The sequence below is a fragment of the Sus scrofa genome, chromosome 2 (genome assembly GCF_054392235.1).
Source record: "Sus scrofa isolate SSC_HxYL_T2T_F1_AM1 chromosome 2, Sscrofa_HxYL_maternal_Yorkshire_Landrace_v2.0, whole genome shotgun sequence".
In the NCBI taxonomy this organism is placed as follows: Eukaryota; Metazoa; Chordata; class Mammalia; order Artiodactyla; family Suidae; genus Sus; species Sus scrofa.
In genome coordinates, this window is record NC_139384.1 from 13,300,642 (window position 1) to 13,316,686 (window position 16,045).

The 16,045-nt window shown below is 42.4% G+C and overlaps 1 protein-coding gene across 45 annotated transcripts in view; it reads right to left on the reverse strand.

Moving 5' to 3' along the window:
- Nucleotides 1–11,261: 11,261 nt before the first annotated feature.
- The window catches only part of CTNND1 (catenin delta 1), a 60,573-nt gene continuing 55,789 nt past the window's right edge, over nucleotides 11,262–16,045 (reverse strand). For 16 of the 45 annotated variants that reach the window (XM_021083023.2, XM_005660895.4, XM_021083016.2 and 13 more), the window contains 4 exons: nucleotides 15,483–15,545; nucleotides 14,205–14,308; nucleotides 13,716–13,802; nucleotides 11,262–13,441 (listed from right to left, as the gene is read on the reverse strand). In XM_021083023.2, coding sequence (XP_020938682.1) covers nucleotides 13,430–13,441; nucleotides 13,716–13,802; nucleotides 14,205–14,308; nucleotides 15,483–15,545 — 266 coding nt within the window. In that variant the 3' untranslated portion in view covers nucleotides 11,262–13,429. The remainder of the gene's footprint in view (nucleotides 13,442–13,715; nucleotides 13,803–14,204; nucleotides 14,309–15,482; nucleotides 15,546–16,045) is intronic. The other 29 variants (XM_085011063.1, XM_021083025.2, XM_021083021.2 and 26 more) reach the window with 3 other exon arrangements.

The following is a 16,045-nucleotide window of genomic DNA, read 5'->3' on the forward strand; positions in this document are numbered from 1 at the left end:
TAAGTGGCTGGGAGGGGAAGAAAAGATAGGCTATGATGATAAACTGAATCATTAGAGCAGACTCTCTCAATTTTAGTGCACTTAAAAGGTAAGCAGGGGTAGGAGTTAACAGGGATACTGTTTAAATTGCCGATTCCTCGACTCTACCACCAGGAATTCTGATTTAATAGGTAAGGGGTAGAGACAAGAACACTGCATTTTTATCAAACAATTCCCACCACAACCACCAAAAGGATTCCGGATGCATTGAGCACAGCTTTAAAAATCTAGAGATTGAGATTATAGACAAAACACTATGCGTGTATGCACTTTTTGGAGAAAGTCTTTAGCTATCATTAGATTCTCAAGGAGTTCCAAAATTCAAGACTGCTAAGAATTGTCTTGAAAAGCAAAAAAGAACTCGGGAAGAATCACTCAAGCACCAAGTCAGAGGGGCAAGGGCAAGGTTTTAGAAAAAGACCAAAACCTACAAAGCCAATCTATTAGAAACCAAGTAGAACCAGGATGGAGTGAAGTGAAAGCCGGTGGGGGTGGAGAACGCTGAGGATATATCTAAACCATTTTCACTGTAAGAATGGATTGTTAATAGCTAATTTTTATTAGCCACAGGGACTTGGTGGATGGGTGTGTGACTTGAAGGCATAGGGGTCAGGGAGACATCAGCTCCAGAGGACAGTAATAGGAGGGAAGGTCAGTGGGTTTTCCTAGGCAAACTCCAAGGTCATGGCAGACTCCAAGGTCATGGAGATAAGGGAAGAAAAGGTGGCTGCCTCTGAGCTTTTACAATCTGGAGCTCAGCTGCTCTAAGAAGCTACGTACTCTCGGGTAGATGTGGTGGGGCACGTCTGAGGCGGCGGTAGCTGAGACAGGGCAGCAGTGATAGAGGCGGTCACCATGAACTCAAATAGCTGGCATCATTCCCTACCTCCCTGCACTCTCAGTCACGGTGCACGGGAGGACCAGGCTAGAGACTGTGCTCAAAGATGCTGAGACTGCAAGGAGCAGGCTCTGCCAAAACGGGGAAAAGGGAGGGAACTGGGTTCCAGCCAGTACTCTAGCAGATGCTCAGAGAGACTGACTTTGTTAGAGGAATGAGCCTATTTCCACATCCTCTTGGTTGTCCTTTGTGAACTGAGGAAAAAACGATGACAAACATTATCATAAAATGTTTACTTCCTGGACCAAATCTTCGTTAGCTAAATTCCCCTCAAAACAAATCGTTCATTCATTGGTGATAGCACAAATCTCATAGCCGGTTTCTCTCTAATCTTCTGCAGGACAACTTAAGTAATAGTCTTTAAAATAGTCAAGTGTTCCCCGAATGGTTAGAGAAAAAATTGGAAATCCTCAGAATCCTGTTTTTAAATAAAATATCACTGAGAAGCCTGATTTAATAAAACAGAACACAAAGCTGTTCTTATTAAAAAAGGTCAGTGACCTGGTGTCCTCTCTGTTTAGCACCACGGGGGGCAACACCACAAACCCAGGCGGCCACGGTGGTTTGAAATCCATTGGCCTGTGATGGCAGTAAATGCGCTTCATGACCCAAGTATTACATCTACTGCCACCATCTCCCCTTCCTAGTCTCGTTTCCTGCTTCTATGTACCCCTGTGCCTCAACTACTTGGAACGATTAGTTCCCAAATAGTTTTTCACAATTTTTTAAAACTTTTCATGTATACCTCTATCCACCCTTGCTCCACGCTACTTAGAAGCAAACTTCCTCTTAACAGTTCATCAATTAGAATTACATCACACCGAGTTCCCATTGTGGTGAAGCAGAAACAAATCTGACTAGTATCAATGAGAATGCAGGTTCAATTCCTGGCCTTGCTTAGTGGGTTATGGATCCAGGGTTGCCGTGAGCTGTGGTGTAGGTTGCAGATGGGGCTCAGATCTGGCGTTGCTGTGACTGCAGCGTAGGCCGGAAGCTATAGCTCCATTCAGCCCCTAACCTGGAAACTTCCATATGCCAAGGGTATGGCCCTAAAAAGGGAAAAAAAAAAAAAAAAGAATTTCATCTCACTGTTCAAATCGACAAGGAATTAATTATAACCCAACATCAGCATCACATCTAAAAAATAACAATTACTTAGTAAAATCAAGTATCCAGGATTCAAATTTCCAATTTTCTCATAAAATGTTATTTTTATATCAGAATCCAAAGAAGACCCATAATTGTGACTGGCTGATGTCTTTTAATCTACAGAGATTGATGTCTTTCTAAAAGTGTAAGTATCTATAAGTATCCATCTTTTTTCCTTTTTTTTTTTTTTGTTTTTGTTTTCATTTTTGGCCACCTTGTGGCACATGGAGTTCCCAGGCAAGGGACGCCAGATGCTTTAACCCACTGTGCCCACCGGGAATAGAACCTGAAAAACGTCACTGATCCTGCTGTACCACAACAGGAACTCCCATCTTTTTTCTCCTTACAATTAATTTATTTTTTGTCATTTGTTTTGTAACTCTTTCATTTTGCTAATTTCATCCCCATGGTGTCATTTAACGTTTCCCACTTCCTCTGTATTTCCTATAAAATAGAAATTGTACTTACAGTTTGATCAGACTCAGGCTTGATTTAAAAAAAAAAAAAAAAAAACACTCTGGGGCGTTCCCATCGTGGCTCAATGGTAATAAACCCGGCTAATATCCATGAGGACTCGGGTTCAATCCCTGACTTTGCCCAGTGGGTTAAGGATCTGGCGTTTCGGTGAGCTGTGGTCGCAGACATGGCTCAGATCTGACATTGCTGTGAGCTGTGGTATAAGCCAGCAGCTAGAGCTTGGATTCAACCCCTAACCTGGCAACTGCCATATGCCATGGGTGCAGCCCTAAAAAAACAAAACAAACAAACAGAAGAACGCTTTTTATGTGGTAGCCAATTGTCTCCTTTTGTGATGTGAACAGGTGTGATTCTCAATGCTATTAATACATAGTATCAAGCATGTATTAATAATTATTAATGATTATCCTATTTATTAAGTACTGCAAAATGGTGATATTTCAATTACTGAATTTATTAGATGAAATGTTTTGCACATTTTGCACATTATTCTGATTGTCCTGCATGATTCCCATCTTCTGCAATTGATGGAATACTAGTATCCTTTCAAACCAACCAAAATATCATCTCTCAGTGAAGCCTTGCCCTCCTCCCATCAGAGTTCACCCTTCTAATCCTAGAAAGGCATCATTATAATAATGCTTATCACAGTGATTTATAAATTTAATACCTCTATTCCTGGGACTGGAGCACTTCAAAAACAGATATAGCCTTTGGTCCTAGCATTTGTACAAAATATTTATTGACAAAAATGTGCAGGATTTCGCTTTAGAAAAGTCAGTATCATTTCAGTGACATTATGTAAAAGGCAGGTTACAAAGCAGCTGGCAGTGATGTAACCATTACTCAGAGTTACCGCTTTACAAAGTAGAATAGCACAGAGTGACCAAGTGTCCACTGTCAAACATCCACCAGACCTACAGGAGAACTTGGGGCCTAACTTTTAAAAATGCAGAGAAGACACAGTAAGAATCAGGTTGAGTCAGCGTACTTTCTAGGAATTCCATCAGTATCAAGTCAGAAGCAGATCAGATTTGAACCCTGGTGGCGTATCAATATTTAAGAAGTGAAAGGAGGCCCTGAAAAAGAGAACTGAAAGAAGTACTAGAGAATTTGTTTCCTAGAATGCTGGTGATGTCACTAGGGGCAGGAAACTAGAGAACTCTCAGACTTTTTAAGAGGCCTGTATGGGACCTCCCTGGTGGCACAGTGGGTTAAGAATCCAGCATTGTCACTGCTGTGGTGCAAGTTTGATCCCTGGACCAGGAAATTCCACAGGCCATGAACCTGGCCAAAAAAAAAAAAAAAAAAAGCCTTCATGGCTTACCAATTCAGAGAAATAACTAGCAGCAAAGAGTAGAATTTGCTTTGATCTGTTTCATTTGGGGGTGATCTGTTTTTTTTCTGATCGTCCTATAGTGTTTATTTGAATCTTACGCTGGGATCTGAAAGCTGAGAACATGGATCCAATCTTCTATTAACTCTTCTTCCTCTGGTGTAAAACTAAGGTTTCAAATCCTAATGAACTCCAGGAGTCAGCAATTCAGTCAGCGATATATAAAAATATTCTCTCCTGACCTTTTATCTTTAAGTCAGCCTGATCAAGTCACACACCAGCCAGCAAATAATTTTAACTTTGTTTTAATGGAAATTTTCTTGGACCTGTGCTCTTGGCCCTTCTTACACTTCACTCCCTGTTCTTCTGCACACATCTACTTCATCTGCCCTTACTGCCCCAGTACTGTGATAAAGAGGTAGGCTCTCACCACCTCTTTTATAATTGATACCCTGGGAGCTTAGATTGTTCTATCAGAGGCAGTACCGAATCTAATCCCCCCACCCTCCTCTTCCCTCCTTCCCTACTTGTTTGAAGGTGATATACTGTCGTGATTCTTCTAGCTACTATGTACAATTCCACAAAAGTCCTAATATCTTCACTTTTCCTCCTGAATATAAGAACATGAAAATTAGGGTCCTAGTCGCCCCAAGTTACACACTATTGTTGCCCAGGATTTTAATTCTGTTCCTTATTTTCCTCCAACAAATTGCATACCATGCTTTTACAGTTAATTCTTGCTCACTTTCACCATTACTTACCAATATCTGTGTTCAATGTTCCTTCTTGCATCTGACTTCCTTTTAAAATCATTTTATTTCTGCCTCAGGATATCCTATATTACCTGAGGAAAACCCTGCCTTTGTCTGACAATGTTTTGGAGTTCCCATCGTGGCACAGGGGAAACGAATCCGACTAGGAACCATGAGTTTTCGATCCCTGGCCTCAGTGGGTTAAGGAACCAGTATTGCTGTGAGCTGTGGTGTAGGTCGCAGGTGCAGCTTGGATCTGGCGTGGCTGTGGCTGTGGTGTAGGCTGGCCGCTGTAGCTCTGATTCTACCCCTAGCCTGAGAACCTGCATATATCACAGGCGTAGCCCTAAAAAGCAAGAGCTTTTGTGTGTTTTTGTCTCCTTATTCACTTGTGGTGTTTTCTTTGTGCACCTTATAATTTTTTTCTTGTTTTTTAGGGCTGCATCTGCGGCATACGGAGGTTCCCAGGCTAGGGGTCGAATTGGAGCTGCCACAGCAACGCCAGATCTGAGCCACGTCTATGACCTACCCCACAGCTCACAGCAACACCAATCCTTAATCCACTGAGCGGGGCCAGGGATCCAACCTGCTTCCTAATGGACATTAGTCAGATTCACTACCGCTGAGCCATGACGGAGCTCCAGCACCTTACAATCTTTAAACAGGGCTGTTCGTTTGCCTTGGAAGTTTACATATGGGAACTGAAGCCTTAGAGGAATTGCATTTGCTTCAGGAAATCACCTGGAGGTATGACCAGCTCTAAGCAGATAGAGTAGGGCTCCAGACAAAGCTTTTTTTTTTTTTCTGGCCTTGCTCACAGCATATGAAAGTTCCTGGCCAGAGATAGACCGTGCACCACAGCAGTGACCCAAGCCATTGCAGTGACAATGCTAGATCCTTAAGCCGCTGCACAAGAACTCCCAGATAGTTTTTTAACATAAGAGAAGCCATTTTAGGCCTAAAACCATTTTGTGATCTAAGCCTGATCAGAACACTTGCCCTTGAATAGGTCTCATTAATAATGATCTTAAAGGGGAGTTCCTGTCGTGGCGCAGTGGTTAACGAATCCGACTAGGAACCCTGAGGTTGCGGGTTCGGTCCCTGCCCTTGCTCAGTGGGTTAACAATCCGGCGTTGCTGTGAGCTGTGATGTAGGTTGCAGATGCGGCTCGGATCCTGTGTTGCTGTGGCTCTGGTGTAGGCCAGCGGCTACAGCTCCGATAAGACCCCTAGCCTGGGAACCTCCATATGCCGTGGGAGCGGCCCAAGACAAAAGCAAAAAGACAAAAAAAAAAAAAAAAGATCTTAAGGGAACAACAAATTGTTATCTGACAAGAAAAGTAATGATAGGAGTTCCCATGATGGCACAACAGGTTAAGAACTGGACTAGTATCCATGAGGATAAGGGTTCGATACCTGGCCTCAATCAACTAGTTAAGAATCCTGCACTGCTGTGAGCTGTGGTTTAGGTCACAAACGTGACTCGGATCTGGCATTGTTGTGGTTGTGGTGTAGGCTGACTGCTACAGTTCCAATTTGATCCTTGTTCTGGGAACTTCATATGCCAAGCAAAAAAAAAAAAAAAAAAAAAAAAAAGAGAGAGAGAGAAGTAACGATAGCAAAGATAATAAATCAGTTGTAGAGATGCCCAGGTCTGTTTTAGTGATAAAGCTTATGCTGAGGCATTTTCTTGGGCTGTTTTGCAGAATTTAAACTCCCCAGGCCCTCAGCCACCAGATCAACTGGAACCTAAGGGATGATGAGGTTGACTTTCTCTGGCTTCGGCGAACTCAAGTTTGGACTGCCCAAGTTCCTTCATAGATATGCCTGTACCCTTAGCTTAAAACTTCCCTAATTTTGCTGTTTGGAGAGACACTGTTTTAGGAAAGATTCTTGGTGTTCTCCTTACTTGCTGCAAGTAATAAATCTTTCCTTCTCCTGGTCTTTGGCTTGGCTGTGTATTTTGGCTCAAGAGGTGAGCCCAGATTTCAGGTAATGGCATCAAGTGTGAGGTAAGTAACTTACCACCCCCTTCTATAGAATTTATTCTTTTTTTTTTTTGAGTACACCCTTCACATATGCAAGTTCCTGGGCCAGGGACTAAACCCTCACCACAGCAGTAACCCAGGCCACTGCAATGATTTTGCTGGATCCTTAACCCACGGTGCCACAAGAGAACAAGTTTATTTCTTGTTCAGCTTTACACTGAGGGGATCCCAGCTTTACTTAGAGTCACCTTCTAGATCCTTCAGTTCCTCTTTCCCATACCCAGCATAGTCATTAAACTAAATGCTGAAAGCCTGCTGAGTTTGGCAAAAACTGAGTAAAAGCTAGCTCTGGCAGTTGCCTATTTCGTAGGATTCTAATTTTCACTTCATTTTGAATATCTATGGATTCCTTCCTTACTTTTGTGCTTGTTCAGTAATGTGCTTATAATGTTTTGTTTGGTTTTGGGGTTTTTTTGGTCTTTTTAGGGCCACACCATGGCAATTGGAAGTTCTAAGGCTGGGGGTCAAATCAGAGCTGCAGCTGCTGACCTACGCCACAGCCATAGAAATGCGGAATCTGAGCCATGTCTGTGACCTACACCACAGCTCACGGCAATGTTGGATCCTTAACCTACTGAGCGAGGTCAAGATTGACCCTGAATCCTCACGGGTCCTAGGTGGGTTCGTTACCACTGAGCCACGACAGAATTACTATTTTTTTAATAAATACATTTTACCAAGGATCTTGTTTCTGCTGAAAGTACCGTTCAGAGTATCTAATCCACCACAATGCCAAAAACAGAAGCTGGAATTAATTCCAGCTATACATACTACACTCCTCATACTCTTGTTCCTGACAACAGAATGGGTTGTAGAGGCCCAGAGTCCAAAGTTTGCAAAACACCATTGCTAATTTTGCCTTATAAAGACAGCATAAAAGAAGTTCCCTGGTGGCTCTGCAGAGTCACTGCTGAGGCTTGGGTCACTGCTGCGGTGCAAGTTCAATCCCTGACCCCAGGATTACCGCATGCTGCAGGCAAGGCAAAAAAAAAAAAAAAAGATGGAAGGAAAAAGGATTGAAGACAAGAGCAGAGTGAATGCCTGAAATATTGCCATGGGTATCTGACATTTTTTCCTTTTCCTCACACACAAAAGCCTCATGTCTTTCAGACTATTTGGCCATTAGCACTAGATACTGGGGAAAGATAGATCATAATCCTTTCTATATCCTCAATACAAGTGGAAGAACCTGTCCTTTTCAACACTGAAGACAGAAATGCATATGGTGAACATAGCACTTTTTCCTCAGCTAAAAATAAAACAAAATAGCTAGTTGCTACACGCTTACAATAATACTTATGGCTCCTACAGTTACACTAACAACTATAAAGCTCTTGACTCAATTCATTCTTGTATAGCTGGCACTGGTCATTTCCTACTACATTAAAAAATAATAAGTCAGAATATAATAATGCAGACAGGCCAAAGTGATTATTTTTATTGATGCTTTCCCTACCTCTCTTCCTTCAGCTTCCTCTCCATGTCTGCCCTTGAATTCTGGCTGGATCAGTTGAGGAACTAATGCTTTAAGTGACACAGGCAATGGGAAAGTCAAGAGGTCACAAGGTTATAAGAAAAAAAAATTCATTTCTACAATGTTTGTTTTTGTATTTGTGTGCTTTCTTGAGATAGGCTGTCTCTCAGGAGTGATTTCAGTTTTCAGACATCCCTCCTTGGCTTTAGCCAATAGGACCACTTGTTTCCCAATTGAGGTACCCTTTGTAGCCAGAAGTAACGCTTCAAAGCCATCAGGTTTAGGGAATTCTCTATGTCCTAGAGGGCCCCATACCAAAAGCTAGTTCGCCTCATTAGCTTGGGTCTTATCTTTTTTTCTAGGGCTGCACCCACAGCATATAGAGGTTCCCAGGCTAGTGGATGAATTGGAGCTGTAGCTGCCGGCCTGCACAGTCACAGCAATGCCAGATCTGGGCTGCTTCCGTGACCTACACCACAGCTCATGGCAGCGTCGGATCCTTAACCCACTGAGTGAGGCCAGGGATCGAACCTGCATCCTCATGGTTACTAGTCAGATTCCTTTCCACTAAGCCATAACGGGAAGTCCTGAGCCTTATCTACATGACATGATTTGCAAAAGAAGCTCCGCCTATGTACATGCTACATTCTCAGACTGTCACTATTATCTCAAATTCCATAGTAAGAAATGCATTCCTTTGAGATAAACATTGTTTCCTCTATGAACTCTACTGTGCTTATCACCACACCCATCATAAAACCAGTATTACTGCCAGTGGAGCTGAAGCCAGTCATCCCTGATGACTGGTTTGAGGCTGAAATCTTAAACGAAGTCTTAGATCAGTGTCTCAAGTTGCAATTAACTGACCACAGCCATCACGGTAACCTAGGTTACTTAACAAGATTTTGGATTCCTGTGTCTCATGCTTTGAAGCAATTTTTGGAAATGCAAGGGAATCCGCATTTTTAATAAGCTTCCCAGGTAATTTTTTTTTTTTTCCCACTGTACAGCAAGGGAATCAAGTTATCCTTACATGTATACATCAGGTGATTCTTACATCCTTGCTCAGATCGATAAAGCTAGGTCCAAGTACTTATAACTCTACGAAAAGAGCAAGATGAACTTTACTATCCTATAATTCAGATAAAAAAGATACACAAATTGGAGTTCCCATTGTGGCTCAGCTGATTAAGGACCCAGCGTTGTCTATGTGAGGATGCAGGTTCAATCCCTGACCTTGCTCAGTGGGTTAGGGATCTGCTGTTATTGCAAGCAATGGCATAGATTGCAGATGTGGCTCAGATCTGGTGTTGCCATGGCTGTGGGTGTAGGCTGCAGCTGCAGCTCTGATTCAACCCCTGGCTCGGGTATGTCCATATGCCACAGGTGTAGCTGTAAAAAGCAAAAAATAAAGATAGACAAAATGAAAAGTAATGATCTAGAATAACTGGTCCTTAAATCTTCCTGGGTGAGAAATTTCTAGTTTGTAACAAAGTTCATTACTTTAGCAAGAAAAGAACAACTGGCCAAGTGAGGTCACAGCTCTGAGCTGTCAGTTAGTATGTCACAGCAAGGCTTATTACAGCTATTTCACAAACATCTTCACTAAAAAGTCTCATTGAGACAGAAGAGTGGTTGAGCCTCATCTATAACCACCACCAGGAGAAAAACACCTCAGGCTCTAAAGGATCAGGAAATAAATGGGCAGGTCTTGACAAAATCCACAGAATTCCTAAAGTTAGTATTAAGAGATACCAAGAGGCTTCAAAAGCATTAATAAGTCAGTGTCAAGAAATAAGCAATACGGGGACTTTACAGATCATTCTTTTTAACACCTCGTTTTAGTTAAGGGCAGAGAAATGTTTTTAAATAATCACAGATCTCAGCTGCATAGAATTCTCATGGATTACAAGCTTTATGAGAAAGGGTCCATATATTTCATGCTCTAATCTAAACCTGACATCCACAACAATGCCTGGCATATGGAAGATGCAGAGTAAACACTGAATGAGATAAGACGAATGGACCAACCCAGGGAGAGGAGAGAAAAGTACATAGCTCAATACCAACGGATAATAAAGAACACAACAGAAATAAAGGCTGTTTATCAGTGGCCAGGTTTTTCTACATCGATAAAAAACCATCTCAAGCACAGCTACCAAAACTCTTAGTAAAGCAAACTCTAATAGCTTTTTGGCTCTGTGCTTTATCCTTCTAGTCTTAAAACTACAACTGTCAGACACAAAGCAAGTTTTAAATGGCATCAGATATCCTGGTCTCACTAGCCCAAGGAAGTTTTCATACCCAAGACCTAATTCAACAAAATTGAGACATGACCATCACCAGAGGCAGCTATATATTTTTAATCTAAAGACTGGACATAGAGAAAGCATTTTACATAAATTCTCAAAGTCTTAATAATGTAACAGGAAATATGGGTCCCAGAGAAAATAAGCCTCTTTCCCTAGGTCTTAATCCTTGGCCTCTACAGTAAAGACAACCCCTGGTAATCCAACAAGTATTTGCTACCCACCCACATATTACTTTGTAGGACACAGAGGAAGATAAAGGCCTGCTCCCCTTGTCTTCTTACTATGGATTACAGATAGCCTGAGAAGCTACATTATGTAGCCTTTCAATTCTACATTTTCATATTTATTAGGATTATAGCTAGAGTCGGTAGCTTCTAATCTTCTATCCATAAATGTCCAAGAGGGTCATATATTGCAATGAGTTTTATTCAATGTTAGTTTTGTCAAATGCTGCAAAAGAATTCCAATGATTAAGTTAGGAATTAATTCTTTATACTTCACTATGTTTCCTTTCTCTGTTAGCAATAAGCTTCCCATGCTCCACTTATCCACATTTAATTTTTAAGAATCTTCAGAGAAAAATGTTTCATATATAATTAGAAAAAGAATGTTCCTTGTTAAAAGTTGGGATTGAGCTCAAAATAAACCCATCTTGGTACAACCCCCTTCTGGTTGCTCTGGAGAAAAAAGAACGCGGATACATGAGGAAGTAACCAAGATGAAAAGGAGAAAAGAGATACAGCTTAAAGTGAAGAAATGACACAGACCCCCCACATACACACTTTAAAAACTTTATTTATATAAAAAAACTCATTTGTTTTTAAAAGCATTAACAAGAGAGAAAGAAAAACAGAAAATGTATGGAGCAGAAGACACGCCCCTTAGTAGTGTTCGGTGGGAAGGTGGGATTTTTGGTTCTCTGGAATTGAATGTTTAGTGTTTTTATAAATGAAAAGGAAAAAAAAAAGTTAAAGGTCCCCAAAAGCCCATGGCTGTTCTATTACCCACACCCCACCGTGAAAAAGAGCACCAGGAAAAGAGCAGCAGAAGACAAGAGAAACCAAGAGTGGAGCCAGGTCCAGATGGGGGCAATTTCCCCTGTGCAGTATGCTCTTAGGTCACAGAGAAGAAAAGGCTCCTTTTTGCCAGAAAAGGAGTGGGAAGAAATGTGCGGGGTGGGGGGTGGGGTGTAAATAAGGAATTTCAGCGCACAGGGGAAAGGGATGGGGTGGTGGGTTGTGCACTTTTCTCCTACCCCATAGCCTCAATATATAAGGGAAGGGGGAGAGAAGAGGATAAAGATTTCCAGTTGCATTGAACAGAGCATTTAGATTAAAGGGAGGAGTACACGACCAATAAGGGAAAGGGTTAAAAAATAATAATCAACCGCATAGCAGCTGATTCCTCTAGCCCAACCTGCTAATCCACACTAAACTAAAAGGAGGAGGTATTGGGGTGGGGGTGGGGGTGCTGGTAAGGACGGAAATGACTTCCCTATAACCCCTTCAAAAGATGATGATAATTCTGGGCAACTAAGGAGTAGAGTCAGTCACATCACTCACTCCTCCCACCAACCTTATTTTGAGATTCATGAGAATAGGATTTTTGCAAAATCCCAACATAGACTATTGAAAGCAAAACCTTCTATGGCTAAAATTAGAGGCTATTCCAATTCCCAGTGGAGAGACTGAGGTTCTCTAAGTCACCTCTCCTCTTCTTTCTGCTATTTAGGGCCAACGGTAGGTAAGAAAGCAACAAAATTTAACTTGCAAAATCATGAGAAATGAGACTGCAGAGGCAAAGAAAGGCACATGGAAGGGAAGGAGGAGATGCACCCCAGGCCAAAGGCACAAAGAAGAGGCAAAGCCAGGGGCAAACCCCACCTTTTAAGGGTAAAGGGGGCAGGAGTATGTACATCAAGTCCTTTAGTCAGCCAACCAATCCAGGGAGGAGGCAGGGGAGGATGGGGCTAAAAGGGTGAGGAAACGAGAAATAAGCATTCAGGGGAAGCCAGCTTTGAAGCTTCCAGCCAGTTTCAGACTAAATGATTCATGTACATTCCTACTAGCTCCTCCCAGAGGCTCTTCTCCTCCCCAGAAGACATCTTTCTGCTCCTTCTCACCCAACGTGTCTTCCTTGACATATTCTCTTTCTACAGCCTCTTGCAAATGGCCAGGCCAAGTCAGCAGACATTATCACAGGATGGGAGAGGAGGGTTAAGGACAGCCTCAGTAAGGGGCAGTGGCAGCAACCCAGGGTTGGCATGAGGCTTGGAGAAGAGATGGAGTCTGTAGGTCCTTGATGGTCCCTGCCCTGGAGATGAGTAGAGCAAAGTTTCTTAATCTCAGCTCTAGGAGACCTTCACTTACTCAAGGGCCCTTGCCAGGTGGTATGTGCCAATGTTGCTGACCTTCTTTGCTCCAAAAATGGTCATTAGGAATAAAGAGCTCACACTTTCCATTCTCCAAAACAAAAATAAAAGGTCCCTTCCCCACCAGGAAAAAAAAAAAATCTTGATTAAGAATCATCAGTTTATCAGATTGCTGGATACTGCATATATAGCATGTAATTTCCAATTCTTCCCACGGCTTCCAGTGAAGATTCCCACTCTCTCCCTCCCTCCACACAAGGCCAAGAGTTCCGGGGAGAGCTGGCAAAAAGAGCTAATCTGCAGCAGTTTCTCAAGATAGGCATATAACTGAGTCAGGCTTCTTGGGAGTAACTGGAGGGGATCTGGAGGTGGGAGCAAGGACAATTAAGCTTTCACTGGAAGAAGTTAGGGAGTTGATGGAAAGAAGGCAGCCACTGAGGGCTATAAGGGCAGGAGGCAGCCTGGCAGTTGGCACAATAGTCCAGCGAAGAAAGGGAAAAATCATCAGTCCGTTTCACCACCAAAAAATAAAAGTACATATATTATAAGCCCAGATGTAGCGGAGAGAGTGGTGCTAAATCTTCTGCTGTAAGGAAAAAAGAAAAAGAGATGTTAATAGGGTTGGGAATAAGGAGGAACCAAAAGACAGTTGGGCAAATCTGGAGGAAAGAAAGTAGCACGTAATGGAGAATCAGATCACCAGGGGGCATGTCCCAGACTCTTAAGATAATAATCACAGAAGCAGCACCTCCAAACCCCATGTGGCTGAGACTGATCAGATCAGCATGATTGGCAAAATGCTGACACAGAGGGACCTCCATCCTCAAGGAGGATGGCTTGGGGGTGGCTGGAGGACATACCATGGGGGGGTAAGACATTTGGTCCCCCTCATCATCCAAAACCAACACATCCAACTCTTCCTCCAGAGATTCCTGCCCCTCGTCCTGCTGTGAACACATGCAATTGGTTAGTAGGGGAGTAAGAAAATGGGAACTTCATGAATGTGTGCCAGATCTAGGGGAAAAAGCCTCACATCTATAAACTCAAATAAAACAAGTTAATAGTAAGCGAGGGGCAAGATATTCAAGGAAAGGCAGGAACAGAGAGTAATGTGCGAACAGGTCAGTTGGCGTTAGTCATGTATGCGACACATTTACAGCCTTCCTTCTCCCATCTTGACCATCACAGAATCATCCCAGCATGAATCAAAACTCCTACTTTTCCCCTGAAAAACCCTCTAAGAAAAGGATGCTGTTTTTTTCATCAGGCACTTTTCCTATTTCACAAAATAAGCAGGCTTCAAAAGAGAACTAGCCTTAGAAGGACAACAGTATACAAAGATAATTTACCATCAGGGGTGTTCCCTTCAATGGCTCCATTTCACCTAGATCCCCAGATCGATCCAGTGTTCTATTGTGGTCCCCTCTCTCATTCAATGTGGAATAGTTGTTATCTAGTTTAAAAAAAAAAAAAAAAAAAGCATACAGAAACATGATATTCCCCTCTAGTATAAAATATGTATTAAGCAAATAAATGTGAATTAGGCACCTCTGTTGGGCACTGAGCTTTGCCAAATGCTCCAGAAAGGCATTAAGGTCTGCAAGTCCTTGGCTTAAAAAAATCTACAAATACCATATGATATCACTTATATCTGGAATTTAATATACAGCACAAATGAACCTTTCCACAGAAAAGAAACTCATGGACATGAAGAAGAGACTTGTGGTTGCCAAGGGGGAAGGGGAGGGAGTGGGATGGACTGGGCATTTGGGGTTAATAGAGGCAAACTATTGCATTTGGAGTGGATAAGCAATGAAATCCTGCTGTGTAGCACAGGGAACTATATCTAGTCACTTGGGATGGAACATGATGGAAGATAATGTGAGAAAAAGAATGTGTGTGTGTGTGTGTGTGTGTGTGTGTGTGTGTGAGAGAATGACTGGGTCACTTTGCTATACAGTAGAAACTGACAGAACACTGTAAATCAATTATAATGGAAAAATAAAAATCATTAAAAAAAACTTAAATCTAATTGTGAAGGCAATATACATAACACATGGTAATAAAGCTAAACTGAAAAGCTCTGTCTGGGAAAAGCACTGGAATTAGGAGAAAAGAGTCAAGTGTACTGCCATTGTCAGGAAGGACCCCACAAAGGAGATGGGACTTCAGCTGAGATTTTAGGGATGAAAACAATTTAGAGAGAAAATGGGAAGGATGTTCCAATAGGAGCTATTACATGAGCAAAATTTTAAAGGTACAGAGTAAAGAGGAGAGCAAAGTAGACTTGGTGGGCCGAACAGAGTATACAGAGAAAAGACAGAGTGAACCTAGGGTCAGACTGAAAGGCTATGAGCAACCGTTTAGGACACAAACTTGATTCTGTAGTACTGGGGGAGGCATGTGAAGACTTTTTCTTTAAACCTCTGAGATGTGGGAATGAAGAAAAAAGGAGATGAATCGGCTTTTACTAAATTTCCTCGCCTTCCTCCAAATGGAAATGTCCTGGCAGTGCTCTCCCAGGATGGTAAACGCTGAGGGTGCTGGAAAGAACCGCAGAGCCGCACAGTTCTCCTCACCCTGATGAACTCTTACTCCACATCCTCAGGCAGGAATTAGTCACCTACCTAATGATTTTGTGTTTGATCCCATACTGCTCATCTGAATTTCTTCCCGATCAGGTTTCTTATCTATAGGAAGTCAGAAAGTTATCCAGGTCAAAGGCCAACTCTTCAAAATCTATATTCATCATTAAGAATTTTCCTCTCTCATCTGTCCTCCGCCACCCCCCTACCCTTCAAATGTTTACTGAGCACACACCCACAAGTGCCTGGCTCTAGACAAAGCCCTCAGGGGACTTAAAGAGATCCCTTTCCTATAGACTCTAATATAAGAAACCATTGGAGTTCCCGTCGTGGCTCAGTGGTTAGCAAACCTGACTAGCAACCATGAGGTTGCAGGTTCGAACCCTGGCCTCGCTTAGTGGGTTAAGGATCCAGCGTTGCTGTGAGCTGTGATATAGGTCACAAACTCAGCTCAGATCCCGAGGTGCTGTGGCTATGGTGTAGGCCAGCAGCCACAGCTCTAGTTGGACCCCTAGCCTGGGAACCTCCATGTGCTGTGGGTGCGGCCCTAAAAATCCAAAAAAAAAAAAAAAAGGAAAAGAAAAGAAACCATTCACTCTAAGCCA